Consider the following 15,545-nt stretch of genomic DNA (forward strand, 5'->3'; position numbering starts at 1 on the left):
AAATAGATGTAATCATGTTCAGTTAAAGAGCTCCGTAAAAATACCTTTTTGTGTAGTTGAATTGTTTAAAAAACTGACAAAAACTACTTGTTTAGTATAAGATATATACCAAATCTAAACTCGTTTTCCTCAGAAAATGACAGTCAATTTTGTTCGTAACTATGAGTGCGATACAGGTCCTTCTATAACTGGTCTGAAGTACTACCATTCGGCAGTGACAAACAAGTCACCAGCTCTTATACTACATACCTAATAGCTTAGAGTCGTGCGTGTTTCGGCTTATTCATATTTCTGTTACAAACGGTTACCGTCTAGCGGTACACAGTAACTTCCATACTTTTCGGTATATTCGCTCTTTGACGCCACGCCGCCGCCTGCGCCGTGACCGTGAGATATTTGAAGGCATGTTGACATTTTAATGCTTTCATGCAAAATTTACGTTTATAATCTCTTGCGTACATTTATATAACAGATACGGTATCGTAGCGTACCTCATGTACTATTTTTTTTAAAGAATAGAATAGCTATTTAAATATTACTAATCCATTTCCGTTCCCTTCCAATTTTCAAGTGAAAAATGTACATTTGCATTTGCATGCAACAGCGTACATTTACCTGGAGGTTTTAACTGGGGGTAGTGCCCCCGCCAAATCAAGCAAAAAAAAGCGGCATCGTATTCGTAGCGTTGTTACGAGTAGGTACATGAGTGACCTGTGATAGCCCAGTGGATATGACCCCTACCTCCGATTCCGGAGGGTGTGAGTTCCAATACGGTCCAGGGCGTGCACCTCCAACTTTTCAGTTGTGTGCATTTTAAGAAATTAAATATCACGTAACTCAAACGATGAAGGAAAACATCGTGAGGAAACCTGCATACCAGGGAATTTTCTTAATTCTCTGCGTGTGTGAAGTCTGCCAATCCGCATTGGGCCAGCGTGGTGGACTATTAGCCTAACCCCTCTCATTCAGAGAGGAGACTCGAGCTCAGCTGTGAGCCGAATATGGGTTGATAACGACATGAGTAATCTCCGCCCGCTGAAATATTTGGCTTACCTTTTATTAAAAAAATTGCAAATAATCTTCTTTTCTTTATTTTTACCTTATCTGTAAGAACGTGCGTATATATATACTTACTTAATTTTTTTAATTAGTCCACGCATACCTACATTAAAAAGTCCTTTCATTTTGGATGTTAGTAAAATTAAAATAAGTAATTTTATTTGTTCAACACTAAACTGCAGTTTAAAGCTGCAGCGAAGTGTAACTGTGACGGATACTCAATTCCCTCCAACAGAGAAACACAATTACAAGCATTCCTCAGCGATTTGTTACGAATATTTGCTGAAGACAGTTGCTTGGATGGTTCGAAAATCAATTAAAATTAAATTGTTTAAATTGAGCTACTTACTTGTTATTTTTTATAAAATTAATTGACGGGTCACGTGGGAGATAATTCACCTGATAATAAGTGGCAGCAGAAAAGTAGAAACCTGTAAGTGTTTTGCCTCTCTGACTGAAGATTTACATATTTGTTCCTATTGCCGTGGAGACCAGTGGCGTAACTTGCTTTGGAGAGGTCCTGTATCAAAATTAGGAGTTCGTGTATCAAAACAAATGAAGAGTAAAGATTTCTCACAAAATAAACAAAAATACTCACGTAAAGTAAATATGACAATGGCTTAACCTATGTTGGATGTGATAGCCCAGTGGATATGACCTCTGCCTCCGATTCCGGAGGGTGTGGGTTCGAATCCGGTCCATTGCTTATGCACCTCCAACTTTTCAGTTGTGTGCATTAAAGAAATGAAATATCACGTGTCTCAAACAACAACTAATGTTGGATGTTTCCATCTTTATATTTGTTTTGGGCACACGCTTAACCAGGGAAAAAAGGAATCCCTTTTTTAACTTTTGCCATTTCTGACGTGAGCATTGCAGTTTTTTGATGTTTATTTTTCGGGATCGGAAAGCAATTAAGGATTAAGTCAGATTGTGAATTACATGCTTTACTAATTTTTGCTTTCACACGCAAGGGTTCCATGTAGTCCAGGGGCCCCGTGTCATACCTACGGCTGGTAAAGCGATAGTTCGCCTCTGGTGGAGACCCTTGGGCCATGTAGTTGCAGTGCCAAAAAATTTAGTTAGTTGCCTCGACTGGTGACAGAAGGGCTGGTTCATTTTCACCGACAAGGGCCGTAAATCATTACCCTTCCTTTTAACTTCGCCGTAGTCGGGTAATATGTAAAGCGATAGAATGATTTCTGCAGGCGAGTTTTGAGTTTTAAAAAATTCTTTAAATTCAAAAAATTGTACCTCTATGATATTACACCAAGGATTAGATAGAGGTCAGTTATATGTGAAAAAGAATTTATTACTTCATAAATTTCCGATGACAAGACAAAGTCAAAATTGTTTTATGTCATTTTTGTTTGTGTTTGTATTTATATATGTTTAATTTCCGCGAATTTCTTAAAAATTTAGTTTACGAAACATATAAAAGTTAAATTTGTAATGTGAATGTGTTTAAGACTTTCAGATCCAACATAAAAAATAATAACAAAATTTTAAAGGATTTTCAAAGTAAGCATGTGAATTTCAATTAATTTGAATTGCACCTACGGTACCTACTTATATGGTTGTTTTGTATTTTATTAATTTACTTAAGGGTACATCCACTTACTTTGCATGAGAGAAGTTTGTAGCTTCGAATTTCCTTAGAGTATACCTTAGTAAGTATAATACAGTACAGATGTTTCGAATAGGCCGCTAATGCTTGAAAGCTATTTATTACAAAGCAGCGCATTCAACGATGTGTCCTTTGCATTTTATGAAGCTCTAGCGGATGCCTCACGGTTTTACCCGCGAAGTTAAGATTCCCGTGAGAATACGGGGATAAAATATAGCCTATGACACTACAAATTACGTGGATTCCTAGTGGCAAAAGAAATTTCAAAATAGGTTCAGTAGATAGTTCCCGCTACAATACCACAAACTTTACCTGTTTATAATATTATTAAACACATAGAAAGAAAGAAAATGTATATAGATTTAAAAGTTACAGATAGTACCTTAACCTAAAGACAGCATGTCTATCTGTAACCCTTAAAAGAAAGGGTGTACAGCTCAGCATATGCTGGCAGATTAATTAGTCATAGTACTGCACTAATAGTTTACTAATGAATACAGTCAATCATTAGTAAACTATTAGGTAAGGGTTGCTACACCACAAACATTACCTCTTTATAATAATAGTATACTTAGATTGCCAGGAAACCGCTCCACCACTATGATTTAATTTTGTCCTTAGCGTAAGATATTCTTGATAAGATTGCATGACACAGTGACCCTAAATCAAGGAGGTGTTCACGACCCTTGTTATGTAAGGAACAGGATTTAAGAAGGAGGAGGAATTTCTCACAATAGTCCAAACTAATTGACCCCAGGAGGCATTACAGTGTTAACGGCATGGAGTGCGCGACACACGGCGCGATGGCTCAGGAAGGCGAGAGCTGGCGGCGACGCTGCGGCTGTCTCCGAACAAGTGACAAGCTGAAGCGGATGTTGGACTGCTTCCCGCCCCCGCCGCCGCCTACACCGGAGTACTCTAAAGGAATTAACTCTGTAAAGCAGGATTTATATTTGGCCGATTTAAGACGAGCGAATGGTCATCCCCGCTGTCGAAATATTGAAGTAAAACTACTCCCCGAGTCAAACGAACGACTAGAATGCGTTACAAAAATTGTAATCGGGCGTATAATTTATATAGCGGATTATCAGCCGACAGACGTCTACTGCTGGAAAAAGGCCTCTTGCATGGACTTCCAATCGCAACTGTCTCGAGCCGCCAGTATCCAACGACTCCATGCGACTCGCTTCATGTCGTCAGTTCAGCTGGTGGGATCGCCCAACACTGCGTTGTCTAATGCGCGGTCGCAATTCCAGCAATTTGAGACCCTAACGTCCGTCGGCTCTTCGAAGTATGTGCCCCGCCCATTGTCACTTCAGCTTCGCGACTCGTTGACCTATGTGAGCTCTGGTTCTTCTGCGCATCTACTTATTTCTGATTCGATCCTCAGACCAAGTCTGAGGATTCGATCACGCAGAGATACTCGGAGCATAGCTCGTTCCGTCGCCCGCTGTGTGACTCTGAGCCGTCTTATGAGGCCCATTGTTAATGACTAAGTCTCGGAACCATAGCGCACGTTCGGAACGTACTTACTTTAATATTACTCTATCTATTTACAATTTTTTTTTTATGTAGCTAGGGAATACCTGCATCTCCGCCTTCTGCACCAGCCCTCACTTCCCCACGAACTTCCAAACTTCAGAACCCAAAAAACCAGTGAAGCTAGCTCTAGAAACTCAGGAGGATTTGGAAACGGAAAAAGCTTTAAAAAAAGTAAGGAAGTATACTATAGCCGAGTCCAGCGAATACCGTTTACTAACAAACCGTTGCTTAGCAACCAATGACGGGCAGGTGTTGACTACCTATTGGTATCTGTTAAAATATTATTACATTATGTATGTAAGTACCTACTGGAAATTACTTAAAAATACTTGAAATTAAAAAAATAATGTGAGGGTTTTTAATTATATATTTGTATACATCTATACTAATATTTATAATATTAAGATTTGATTGTTTGTATGTAATGCATAGGCTCCGAAACTATTGAACCGATTTGAAAAATTCGTTCACTGTTAAGAAGATACATATATAGGGTACGTTTCGTTCCACGACACTAGCGTTCAATAAAACTTTTTAATTTAGTAAGGTTACACTACCAATATAATACGGCTAAATACAAAAAGCAGTAATGTCAAGGGTGTTGCATCGTTTTATCTTCTTTTTCTCCTCAATCCTTCTTCAATTGGTCGATTGATTAAAAATAATCCAAATGTTTAGAACCTGTGATTTGAAATAACTTGTAGGGCTGTCAGATATTTAATATTATTAAAACGGATTATAACTTTTGTTTTAAGCATAATTTGCTATGTTTTACATCATTGACGGTTAAGTTATATTATAGACTATAGAGTCGAAGTAAAACTTTATTGTTTAAATGTGAAATGGTGTTAAAAACACGATATTTTTATAATTGAATATGTGTCAACCCTATTCATCATGATTTATGGTTTGTTTACATCGGGTACTTATTGGTTTCGGCTACAGTATAGTAAGGAGTAAAAATTTTGTAAAATCTCTACACTATTTTTGTTATTTAGTTTTTTGTTGATATTTGATCAAAACAAATATTATATGAAACTTAAAATCTTAAAACTAGGGATAACCTATTCTCACATTCTAAAGAGGTAAAGTTTGTTGTATTGTAGGGTTTATCTCTAAATCTACTGAACCGATTTCGAAAATTCTTTTACCACTAGAAAGCTACGTTATTTGCCAGTGTCATAGGCTATATTTTATCCCTGTATCCTCACGGACACGAAATCTCTGCTAGCACTAAATAAATAAAACCTGCGCAGTTTATACTCGTATGTATATTTTGGAAGTTACTTGTAAATATTGCGCGTTTTGAAATTAGATAAATGAATTCTGTTTATTTAAAACTAGCTGACGCCGCGCGGTTTCACCCGCGTGGTTCCCGTTCCCGTAGGAATACGGGGATAATATACGGCCTATAGCCTTCCTCGATAAATGGGCTATCTAACACTGAAAGCTTTTTTTCAAATCGGACTAGTAGTTCCTGCGATTAGCGCGTTCAATCAAACAAACTCTTCAGCTTTATAAAAATTAGTATACATTTCAACATTTTGACCGTTTTGTCCAGCGTCTCAATATTATAATTACTTACTAAAGTATAAAATTATAATTTTAAAATATACAGTTGTAAATGACGTAAAATACGTAGGCTGGAGGAATGTAGGAACGTTAATCGTGAAATGAGATTTATCTGTAAACGTCGTGACATAGGATATGCGCCCTAGCCACGGTTCTTGGAGGACGTTAAACTATATTTTTTTGTTAAACTGATGTTTTATCTATACTTTGAAAACGTTACCGACACAGCCTATACGAGATTAAGAAGATTGCCTAAGCAAAAACGTTAGTTCTATGAAATAAATCGGCTTACTTAGGTAGATACTTATTACCTAACTGTTAATGCTATTTACCTAAGTAAGAAGGCATTTATTTGATGAAATTACTTCATTGTTAATCTATTTTAACAGCCTCTCACTTTACCATACCTTCAAATATAAATACCTTTTTTTAAGATTTCAATGTTTTCATGCTGTGACGATCGCGTAACCGTAAACGCGAATTTCTAAGGAATTGAAACAGCGCCATCTAGTGGCACAGTGCACAACTGTTTCAATTCCTTATAAATTTGCGTTTACGGTTACGCGACAGTCACAGGATGAAAAAAATTATAACTGCCACTAGGCACACTGATAATGATGAACAAATAGGTGCTTAGTAATTACTTACATCATTTTGGAAAAGAGCTGATAGTTTTACACTACTAGACCAACATCAATATCGGTCCAGCAGTGTAAAACTGTATGGCCAATCATAGCTTACAACACCGCAAGTAAACTGACTTTCAAATAAATAAAACCGCATCGAAATTGGTCCGTCCGTTTGAGAGGTACGTTGTCATACACACACATACACAGACATCGATGTCAAACTTATAACACTCCTCTTTTTGCATCTGGGTTTAAAAACATAACGTCGTTCAGTTACCTTGTTCAATGAACCTACAGAAGGCCACTGAAAATATATATGTTTGTTTCGTTTGAAATGTATCGCGATGTCTTATCTCTCTAGGTTATTACCGGCTGGCCAACTTAGTTCCGTAGAACGAGGATAATTATATAATAGAGTACATACACATACTTAATAGAGTTTATAGGCACCTACTTACCTACTTTTAGAACCATACCTATTTAATACAAAAAGTTTTTTAACTTACACAATATTCGTCATAATATAGCCTTCCTCGATAAATAGGCTATCTAACACTGAGACAATTTTTCAAATCAGACCAGTAGTTCCTGAGATTAGCGCGTTCAATCAAACAAATTCTTCAGCTTTATATAGAAGTATAGATGATGGCTGACCTCCAATAATTTTGTATGATGGTACCTGCCAGTGGCGAAGAATGGAATTTAGATAAAGGTTAACCGTCCCAAAGAAAGGAACTTCATAAAACGTGATACAAACTCTGGTTTCTCATATATCTACAGATACAGTACAACAATGAAAATGCATGGATTTTTAATTAGGTAACCCGGCGGGAATCAGCTTATAGACAAAAAGACGGTGTTAGGCGTATACCTAAGCCCACGTCTCGTATATTTGTCTGTCCTTGACCTGACCCTTATTAAAGCTACATAGATTTCAATGAGATCGGATGTAGAGATTTTTATCCAAAACAACTCCACGCGGCCAAAATCGAGGACATCCTTTCGCATTGGTATATACTTAGTATAATAAAGTATTCTATTAGCGTGAATATTATCTTAATTGAAATCAAATATTAAAAGTTCGTGTACATAACTTATCTCGTGTATCCTTCCGGTTCAAGTGTATTTATTGTTTTTGAGGTCGGAATTATGTTAAATCTATGTATTTACTTGGTATGTAACTCGAAATAGCGGTCAAGTTTTTCAATATTTATTCTTGAACAAAGTAACAAATAGCTCTTTTAACTTTCGCAAAGGATTTTAATGCGGTTTACATCTTTCTGTTAAATCTATAATTCTATACAAATATTATAAAGAGGTAAATTATTTTGTATTGTAGGGGATAATCTCTGGATATGCTGAACTGATTTTGAAAATTCTTTTACCACTAGATAGCCATGTTATTTGTGAGTGTCAAAGGCTAAATTTGATCCCCGTATTCTCGCGGGGCTGGAAACTACGCGAGGCGTCGACAAGTATAATATACACTAGGTAGGTACCTAAGTATCTCTCCTATATTTACCCAGTATCTTATAAAAGAGGCGGTCCACATTTTTGGGGTTCCGTAGTTCACAAGGAACCCTTATTTCTTAATCGTTGACATTGACAAGCAATGTATCCAAGCTTTCATTCCTTTGGGGGTTGCAAAGGAATGAAAAGCTATGTAAGCATCTCTTATCCGCTCGGCCGCTTTCTTATAGAAAGTTAATCGACTGTTTACAGGAAATGCAATTTAACCAATGGTGAGCGAGCTGGTGCATCTGATCAGATATCCGTTCTATAACAAGATCCCCAAGACTGTGATGGACCTGCCAATGCACAACTTTAAGCGTGTTTAATGTGTTAAAAACATTTACTTAGTCAAAGGTGCTTGGAGGCCATTGGATCAGCTTCCACCTTCACACAGGAAATAAAACTATAAGAAATTGTAATTTAATTGTTATCAATTATAAATTTTAATAGTGTATGACTTTTTCAAAAGAGCAACTGTTGAGTTTCTTGCCGGTATCTTCTCAGCAGAACCTGCCTTCCGAACCGGTGGTAGAATCTTTACAAATAGTCAACTGACGTGTCAAAAGTGCTTGTAAACTGAGCCTACTTGAAATACTACTCCGCGCTGTACTACCTCGTCTACTGCTACATGCAGCTCGTGTACTTCACCTTGCGGAGCTCTTTAGTGGCACAATGTGTTGTAGGCTAGAACATGGCACTTGGTGAGCGAGCTGGTGCATCTGATCCAGATATCCGTGACGGCCACCGCGCTGTACCACCTCGTCTACTGTTACATGCAGCTCGTGTACTTCACCTTGCGGAGCTCTTTAGTGGCACAATGTGTTGTAGGCTAGAACATGGCACTTGGTGAGCGAGCTGGTGCATCTGATCCAGATATCCGTGACGGCCACCGCGCTGTACCACCTCGTCTACTGTTACATGCAGCTCGTGTACTTCACCTTGCGGAGCTCTTTAGTGGCACAATGTGTTGTAGGCTAGAACATGGCACTTGGTGAGCGAGCTGGTGCATCTGATCCAGATATCCGTGACGGACACCGCGCTGTACCACCTCGTCTACTGTTACATGCAGCTCGTGTACTTCACCTTGCGCAGCTCTTTAGTGGCACAATGTGTTGTAGGCTAGAACATGGCACTTGGTGAGCGAGCTGGTGCATCTGATCCAGATATCCGTGACGGCCACCGCGCTGTACCACCTCGTCTACTGTTACATGCAGCTCGTGTACTTCACCTTGCGGAGCTCTTTAGTGGCACAATGTGTTGTAGGCTAGAACATGGCACTTGGTGAGCGAGCTGGTGCATCTGATCCAGATATCCGTGACGGCCACCGCGCTGTACCACCTCGTCTACTGTTACATGCAGCTCGTGTACTTCACCTTGCGGAGCTCTTTACTGGCGCATTGTGTTGTAGGCTAGAACATGGCACTTGGTGAGCGAGCTGGTGCATCTGATCCAGATATCCGTGACGGACACCGCGCTGTACCACCTCGTCTACTGTTACATGCAGCTCGTGTACTTCACCTTGCGGAGCTCTTTACTGGCGCATTGTGTTGTAGGCTAGAACATGGCACGTGATGAGCGAGCTGGTGCATCTGATCCAGATATCCGTGACGGCCACCGCGCTGGCGCTGTACTACCTCATCTACTGCTACATGCAGCTCGTGTACTACACCTTGCGGAGCGCCCTCTACGTGCACAATGCAGATGGGTAATCATCAGTCTTCTGTACATTAAAAAAGGTAAAGTTTGTCGTGTAATCTCTTACACGACAAACGAAATTCGGTTCAGTAGAACCGATTTTGACGGCCTCCGTGGCGCAGTGGTATGCGCGGTGGATTTACAAAACGGAGGTCCTGGGTTCGATCCCCAGCTGGGCATATTGAGATTTTCTTAATTAGTCCAGGTCTGGCTGGTGGGAGGCTTCGGCCGTGGCTAGTTACCACCCTACCGGCAAAGACGTACCGCCAAGCGATTTAGCGTTCCGGTACGATGCCGTGTAGAAACCGAAAGGAGTGTGGATTTTCATCCTCCTCCTAACAAGTTAGCCCGCTTCCATCTTAGACTGCATCATCACTTACCATCAGGTGAGATTGTAGTCAAGGGCTAACTTGTAAAGAAATAAAAAAAAAATAAAAAAAGTTTAGAATTTTTTTTTACATAACATCGATGTAAGATGTCAATGATAGTGAGTGACATTATTGAACGTGCTCTCCGAAGCACGGGAGCTGTACACCATTGACTTTTTAAGGCTTGCGAATATAATATACTAGTTCTTTCTCTTTCAAAAAAAAACTAATTAAAATGATTTAAAAAAGTGGCTAATTAAAATAAACATAACAAATATGTAAACACGCTGTTGAGAATTCGGAAAGAATTGTGTCTTTGTATTTTATCTAGGAACATTTTATATAGAAAAATCTTTTCTTTTGCAGACCCATGAAGGTTACAATAGCGGTCGTAACAGTGACGTCTCTCGTAGTTGCCTTCAATGTTTTACTGAAAATTGAGAAGATAATAGGTGTTTCATAATTATTATTTTAGAAACATTGAAAATTAACAAAATAAATGGTACCCGAATTATATTTTATTTGAAATACTAATTTGTTTATTAATAAAGAAATAAATCCATACTGTGATTGTGTTATCAGTGTTTTAATATAATAAATTATTGAAAATACCTTTAGATGCGTATCTAAAACAAAGTCTATCTGCATTTTTGCTTGTTTAACCGCTCAACTATAGCCATTTAGATAAGGAATAGAGAAAATGCACGGAGGAGTTGTCCAATATTATAATCAATTGCCGAAAAAGAGCCGTGATAGCCCAGTGGATATGACCTCTGCCTTCAATTTCGGAGGGTGTTGGTTCGAATCCGGTCCGGGGCATGCACCTCCAACTTTTCAGTTGTGTGCATTTTAAGAAATTAAATATCACGTGTCTCAATCGGTGAAGGAAAACATCGTGAGGAAACCTGCATACCAGAGAATTTTTTAATTCTCTGCGTGTGTGAAGTCTGCCAATCCGCATTGGGCTAGCGTGGTGGACTATTGGCCTTACCCCTCTTATTCTGAGAGAAGACTCGAGCTCAGCAGTGAGCCGTATATGGGTGGATAACGACGATAATTAATTGAGGTGCTTACTTAATAATTTACTTATGATTGACTCTGTAGCACCATCTCTATATTATTATTCTATAGCTAGACTACTCGTAATATGATAGAGAGGTAAAGTTTGTGGTTTTGTAGAGGGAACCTCTGGATCTACAGAACCGATTTTGAAAATTCTTTTACCACTAGAAGATGACGTTATTTGTGGCTATATTTTATACCTGTATTCTCACGGGAATGGGAACAACGCTGGTTTATACCCTCCGCAGTTATCTGACCTATTATTATTTTTTTTTTGTTAACAGAGCGCTTGGCCCCGGAAAACACCCCAGTGTGCAATATCATCAACTTCCTAAAGTCCAGATTGCAGCTGAGACTATTTTAATTCCAAGCCTCGAACCCTGGACCTCGTGATTATAAGTCGACTAACCTCTGGTTCATCTATGCGGTCATTATTACGAAGGTTTAAAATAATAGCGGTGACTCCAGTACAATGAAGCATGACTGTCGAGTTCACACCTGGATATTTCATTATTTTTTAAACGTTTTCGCTTGATAACCATCTCAACTGATGGTAAATTGATATTTCCAATCTAATAGAACTATGAAGCGCACTAACTTAGGCGATATGACAATAAGTACACCTTTTAATGGCTTTTTGCGGAATGTTAACGGTAAGGTGTCATCTATTGATATTCTTTGACATGAAGTGTTTGTTATAATGGTTTGTTAATCTTGCATATCTCCGAAACATGCTGGCCTATTCACTTTAGTCTTCACCGATAACAACCGTTGCCCAACACCAGACCAGAGAATTAGAAAATATAAAAAACCTGACTTGACTCAGCAGGGAATCGAACCCACGACCTCTCTGTTGATTTACAGCTATATTAACTGCGCCAGTGAGGTCTTCAGGGAGGGAGGAAGACCGTCTTTTAAAGTATACTCAAATATCACATGAAATTTTAGACCATGATTTTTTTTCCAAAAAGCCCATTTTATTAAAATACCACATCTCGTTCCCAGTTCCCGGTCCTGCAGGCTTTGACGTATGCTAGTTGACATATACGAAATTGAAATTCTATGTAACAAACATCATACGGTGCCTACTGGTGGATGTCGTACAGCAGTTATATGACATTGTAGTCCAGTCAATCTGTCGGAATTTCGATCATTTTGATAATGATTCGACCTAAAATATTTTTTATTCGCTTAAAAATTATGTTACTAAACTACCCTGTAAGTGTGCCAGTTGTATCTAATGCCATTCACTTTGAAAAACTGAAAAAAAAAGAACCAAATGCATTTTTCTCGCTGAAACATTTTCCGAACAAAAAGTATAGAGGAAGTTGCGATGTTAATATTACTTCATTAGCTCATAGCTGTACAAGATGAAATGCAGGCGGTAGGTGGCGCTGAAGTCTTGAAAAAAGTGTTTTTCTACATTTTCGCCCCCTAAAATTTCACTTTTTGATAAAAGTTCAAATAGCAAAGTTGTTCCTTAAGATAATTATATAAACAACTTTTTTGAACATATTTTTATACATCTTACCGTTCCAGAGCTGCAGCTTGCGTAAGTATAAAAATTCCAACATTACCACTGTACACGGCACGAGCGAACGTTTACGTTGCAATTTTCAATTGACTGGTCTATTTCTCAGTTGATTCGATGTTTATTTTAATAGGTTTAAATCAAATTATAAAATCATAAACTGGTCCATACTGGGAATCGAACCGCGGATGTTCAAAACCACATCTACCAACTGCGTCAGAGGTCGGGAAACATAGTTGAAAAGTATGCGAAATTGTAAAGTGCATCATTTCACGAGCGAAGATACAGAGGCTGTGACCACTCCGCCGTCGACCGTCGCTCAGTACGCAAGTTAACCGTTCAGTTTAACCGCGAGTTCGCGCGGACGGTTTAGTGCTCCATATATTTTATTCATGGTATCTTAACTCAGTGTGTGGTGTATCATTAATGAGAGACGGCGAAAAGTGTCGACCGCTTTGTGAGTGTACAAAATGGTGCTTAATGTGAGGTAAGAGTAACAGTTGTGTATTATTTCGGGATTTAGATTTTTATTCGCGTGGTTCCCGTTCCCGTAGGAATACGTGGGTAATATATTATAGCCTACAGCCTTCCTCGAATGGGCTATCTAACACTGAAATAATTTTTCAAATCGGACCAGTAGTTTCTGAAATTAGCGCGTTCAATCAAACAAACTCTTCAGCTTTATATTATTAGTGTAGATTTAAATATCTTTATTGCAACCATAGATTAAAGAATAATATATAGATAGACCGCACCGAACACGACGGTGTCGTAGCCGTTGCAAATACAAAAAAAAACCTAATACATTTATGAGTCAGTACGACACGAAGCGTCGCATCAGTAATTTCAATTCAATATTATTCAAGAAAAATGGCGTCCTATATTTTTTAAAATAATTTAAAAACTTTTAACAAAAACTAAAGAAATAAGATGAAGTAGGTAATTGTTGTTAGTTTTAAATTTTGGAATACAAATAATGAAATAAGTTTCAATATGCGGATGTCAAAAAGGAAGTTCTTAAAACTAAGGATGTAATGCAGTGCAAAAGACTGACGATATTATTTTTGATGACCTTCGTGATGCAGTGGTGTGCACGGTGGATTTACAAGACGGAGGTCCTGGGTTCGATCTCCGGCTAGGACGATTGATGTTTCCTTAATCGGCTTCGGCCGTGGCTAGTTACCACCCTACCGGCAAAGGCGTACCTACTACTACTACTGCGTACTAGCGCTTTAGCGTTCCGTGACATATTATTAACTTTTATTAAAATCACAAAGATCTGGTCATCATGAACAACCCATAGTCGGCTCACTGTTGAGCGCGAGTCTTCTCTCAGAATGAGAGTGGTTAGGCCTTAGTCAACTACGCCGGCTCAATGTGGATTGGCAGACTTCACACACGTATTAGGTAAATTCTCAGGTCCTTTCACGATGTTTTTTCTTCACTGTCTCGTGATATTTAATTTCTTAAAATGCACATTTCATATAAGTTGGAGGTACATGCCCCGGACCGAATTCGAACCTACACCCTCAGAATTGAAGGCAGAGATCAAAATTATCCACTAGGTTATCATGTCTCTCTCTCAAGATCTGGTCTCTCCCACTCGCACATATCTATCTAGCTCCAAAGTAAGTGTAGCCTGTGTTTGGATAATATGGTGATTTTATCATCTATATTTATATACTACTTACTCTAAATACTTCATCATTATCAACCCATATTCGGCTCACTGCTGAGCTCGAGTCTCTTCACAGGATGAGAGGGGTTAGACCAATAGTCCACCACGCTGGCCCAATGCGGATTGGCGGACTTCACACACGCAGAGAATTAGGAAAATTCTCCGTAGTGCAGGTTTCCTCACGATGTTTTCTTTCACCGTTTGAGACACGTGATATTTAATTTCTTAAAATGTACACAACTGAAAAGTTGGAAGTGCATGCCACGGACCGGATTCGAACCCACACCCTCCGGAATCGGAGAGGTCATATCCACTGTGCTATAATGTTTTAAATACTTAAATAAAGTATAAACACGCCCAGACACTTTAAAAACATCATGCTCATCACACATTTTGTAGAACTGGTAAACGAACCGACGGCCCTGGATGCAGTAACCACTGCGCCACGTGGCCGTATTATAATTCTGCTTCTGAGTAAAACTCGATGCTTTTAACCTTATATGTATATGCTGTATGTGTCACTCATAGGTCTTGAGTTTTAGATTATTTGAGATTACAAAAGAAGAACAATTTATTGTTTAGTCTTGACTAATGCTAAAATTGCGAATGAGTTTTAAAAATTAAACTTACACGTTTTAACTACACAATCGTACATATATTATTTTGCTTTGTACCTCATCAGAAGTACAGAAGGTTTTCTACAGAGAGGTCCTGGGTTTGATCCCCAGCACGGGTCAATTTAGGATTAAATATTTTCTAAATTGGCTCAGGAGGGCTATTCAGTAACGATGATTTGTATAACTCGCAAGTACGAGTTTTGTATTCACCTCTATCTCTCTCTGTCTAAAATAGTAATATAGACAGAGAGCGATAGATATGAATCCGAAGCTCACACTGTCGAAGTTATAAAGACAACGTTACAGAATAACCTCCCAGGTCTGGTATGGTTTCGGCCGTGGCTAGTTACCACCCTTCAGGCATAGACGAACCGACAAGCGATTTAGTATTCCGGTACGATGCCGTAGTAACCTTTATATGTAGAAAGAACTTTTACCTCTTCCGAGTAAGCCCGCTTCCATCTTAGACTGCATTGTTATGTCAGGTAACACGACAGGCAAGGGTTAACTTGACATAGAATTAAAAGAAAACATTCAGCCATAAAATCAGGAAACTAAAAAAATGTATGGGAATGACAGATCCGATCGAAAACTTGATCACGTGACCTGTCGACAGCAACTGTCACTCCCATACATTTTTTTTATTATTCGAC

At 38.7% G+C, this 15,545-nt stretch overlaps 2 protein-coding genes across 3 annotated transcripts in view; both read left to right on the forward strand.

Moving 5' to 3' along the window:
• Positions 1 to 3,439: 3,439 nt before the first annotated feature.
• On the forward strand, positions 3,440 to 10,569 carry LOC128198870 (uncharacterized). Its single transcript, XM_052886318.1, has 4 exons — positions 3,440 to 3,741; positions 4,262 to 4,399; positions 9,495 to 9,646; positions 10,371 to 10,569. The coding sequence occupies exons 1-4, from the start codon at positions 3,466 to 3,468 to the stop codon at positions 10,465 to 10,467; spliced, it is 663 nt and encodes a 220-aa protein (XP_052742278.1). The 5' UTR covers positions 3,440 to 3,465; the 3' UTR covers positions 10,468 to 10,569.
• A 2,295-nt stretch (positions 10,570 to 12,864) lies between these two features.
• Positions 12,865 to 15,545, forward strand: part of LOC112052351 (uncharacterized) — a 31,927-nt gene continuing 29,246 nt past the window's right edge. For both annotated transcript variants that reach the window (XM_052886093.1, XM_052886091.1), the window contains exon 1: positions 12,865 to 13,084. In XM_052886093.1, the coding sequence (XP_052742053.1) occupies positions 13,068 to 13,084 (17 nt within the window). In that variant the 5' untranslated portion in view covers positions 12,865 to 13,067. The remainder of the gene's footprint in view (positions 13,085 to 15,545) is intronic.

Source organism: Bicyclus anynana, chromosome 16 (genome assembly GCF_947172395.1).
Source record: "Bicyclus anynana chromosome 16, ilBicAnyn1.1, whole genome shotgun sequence".
In the NCBI taxonomy this organism is placed as follows: domain Eukaryota; kingdom Metazoa; phylum Arthropoda; class Insecta; order Lepidoptera; family Nymphalidae; genus Bicyclus; species Bicyclus anynana.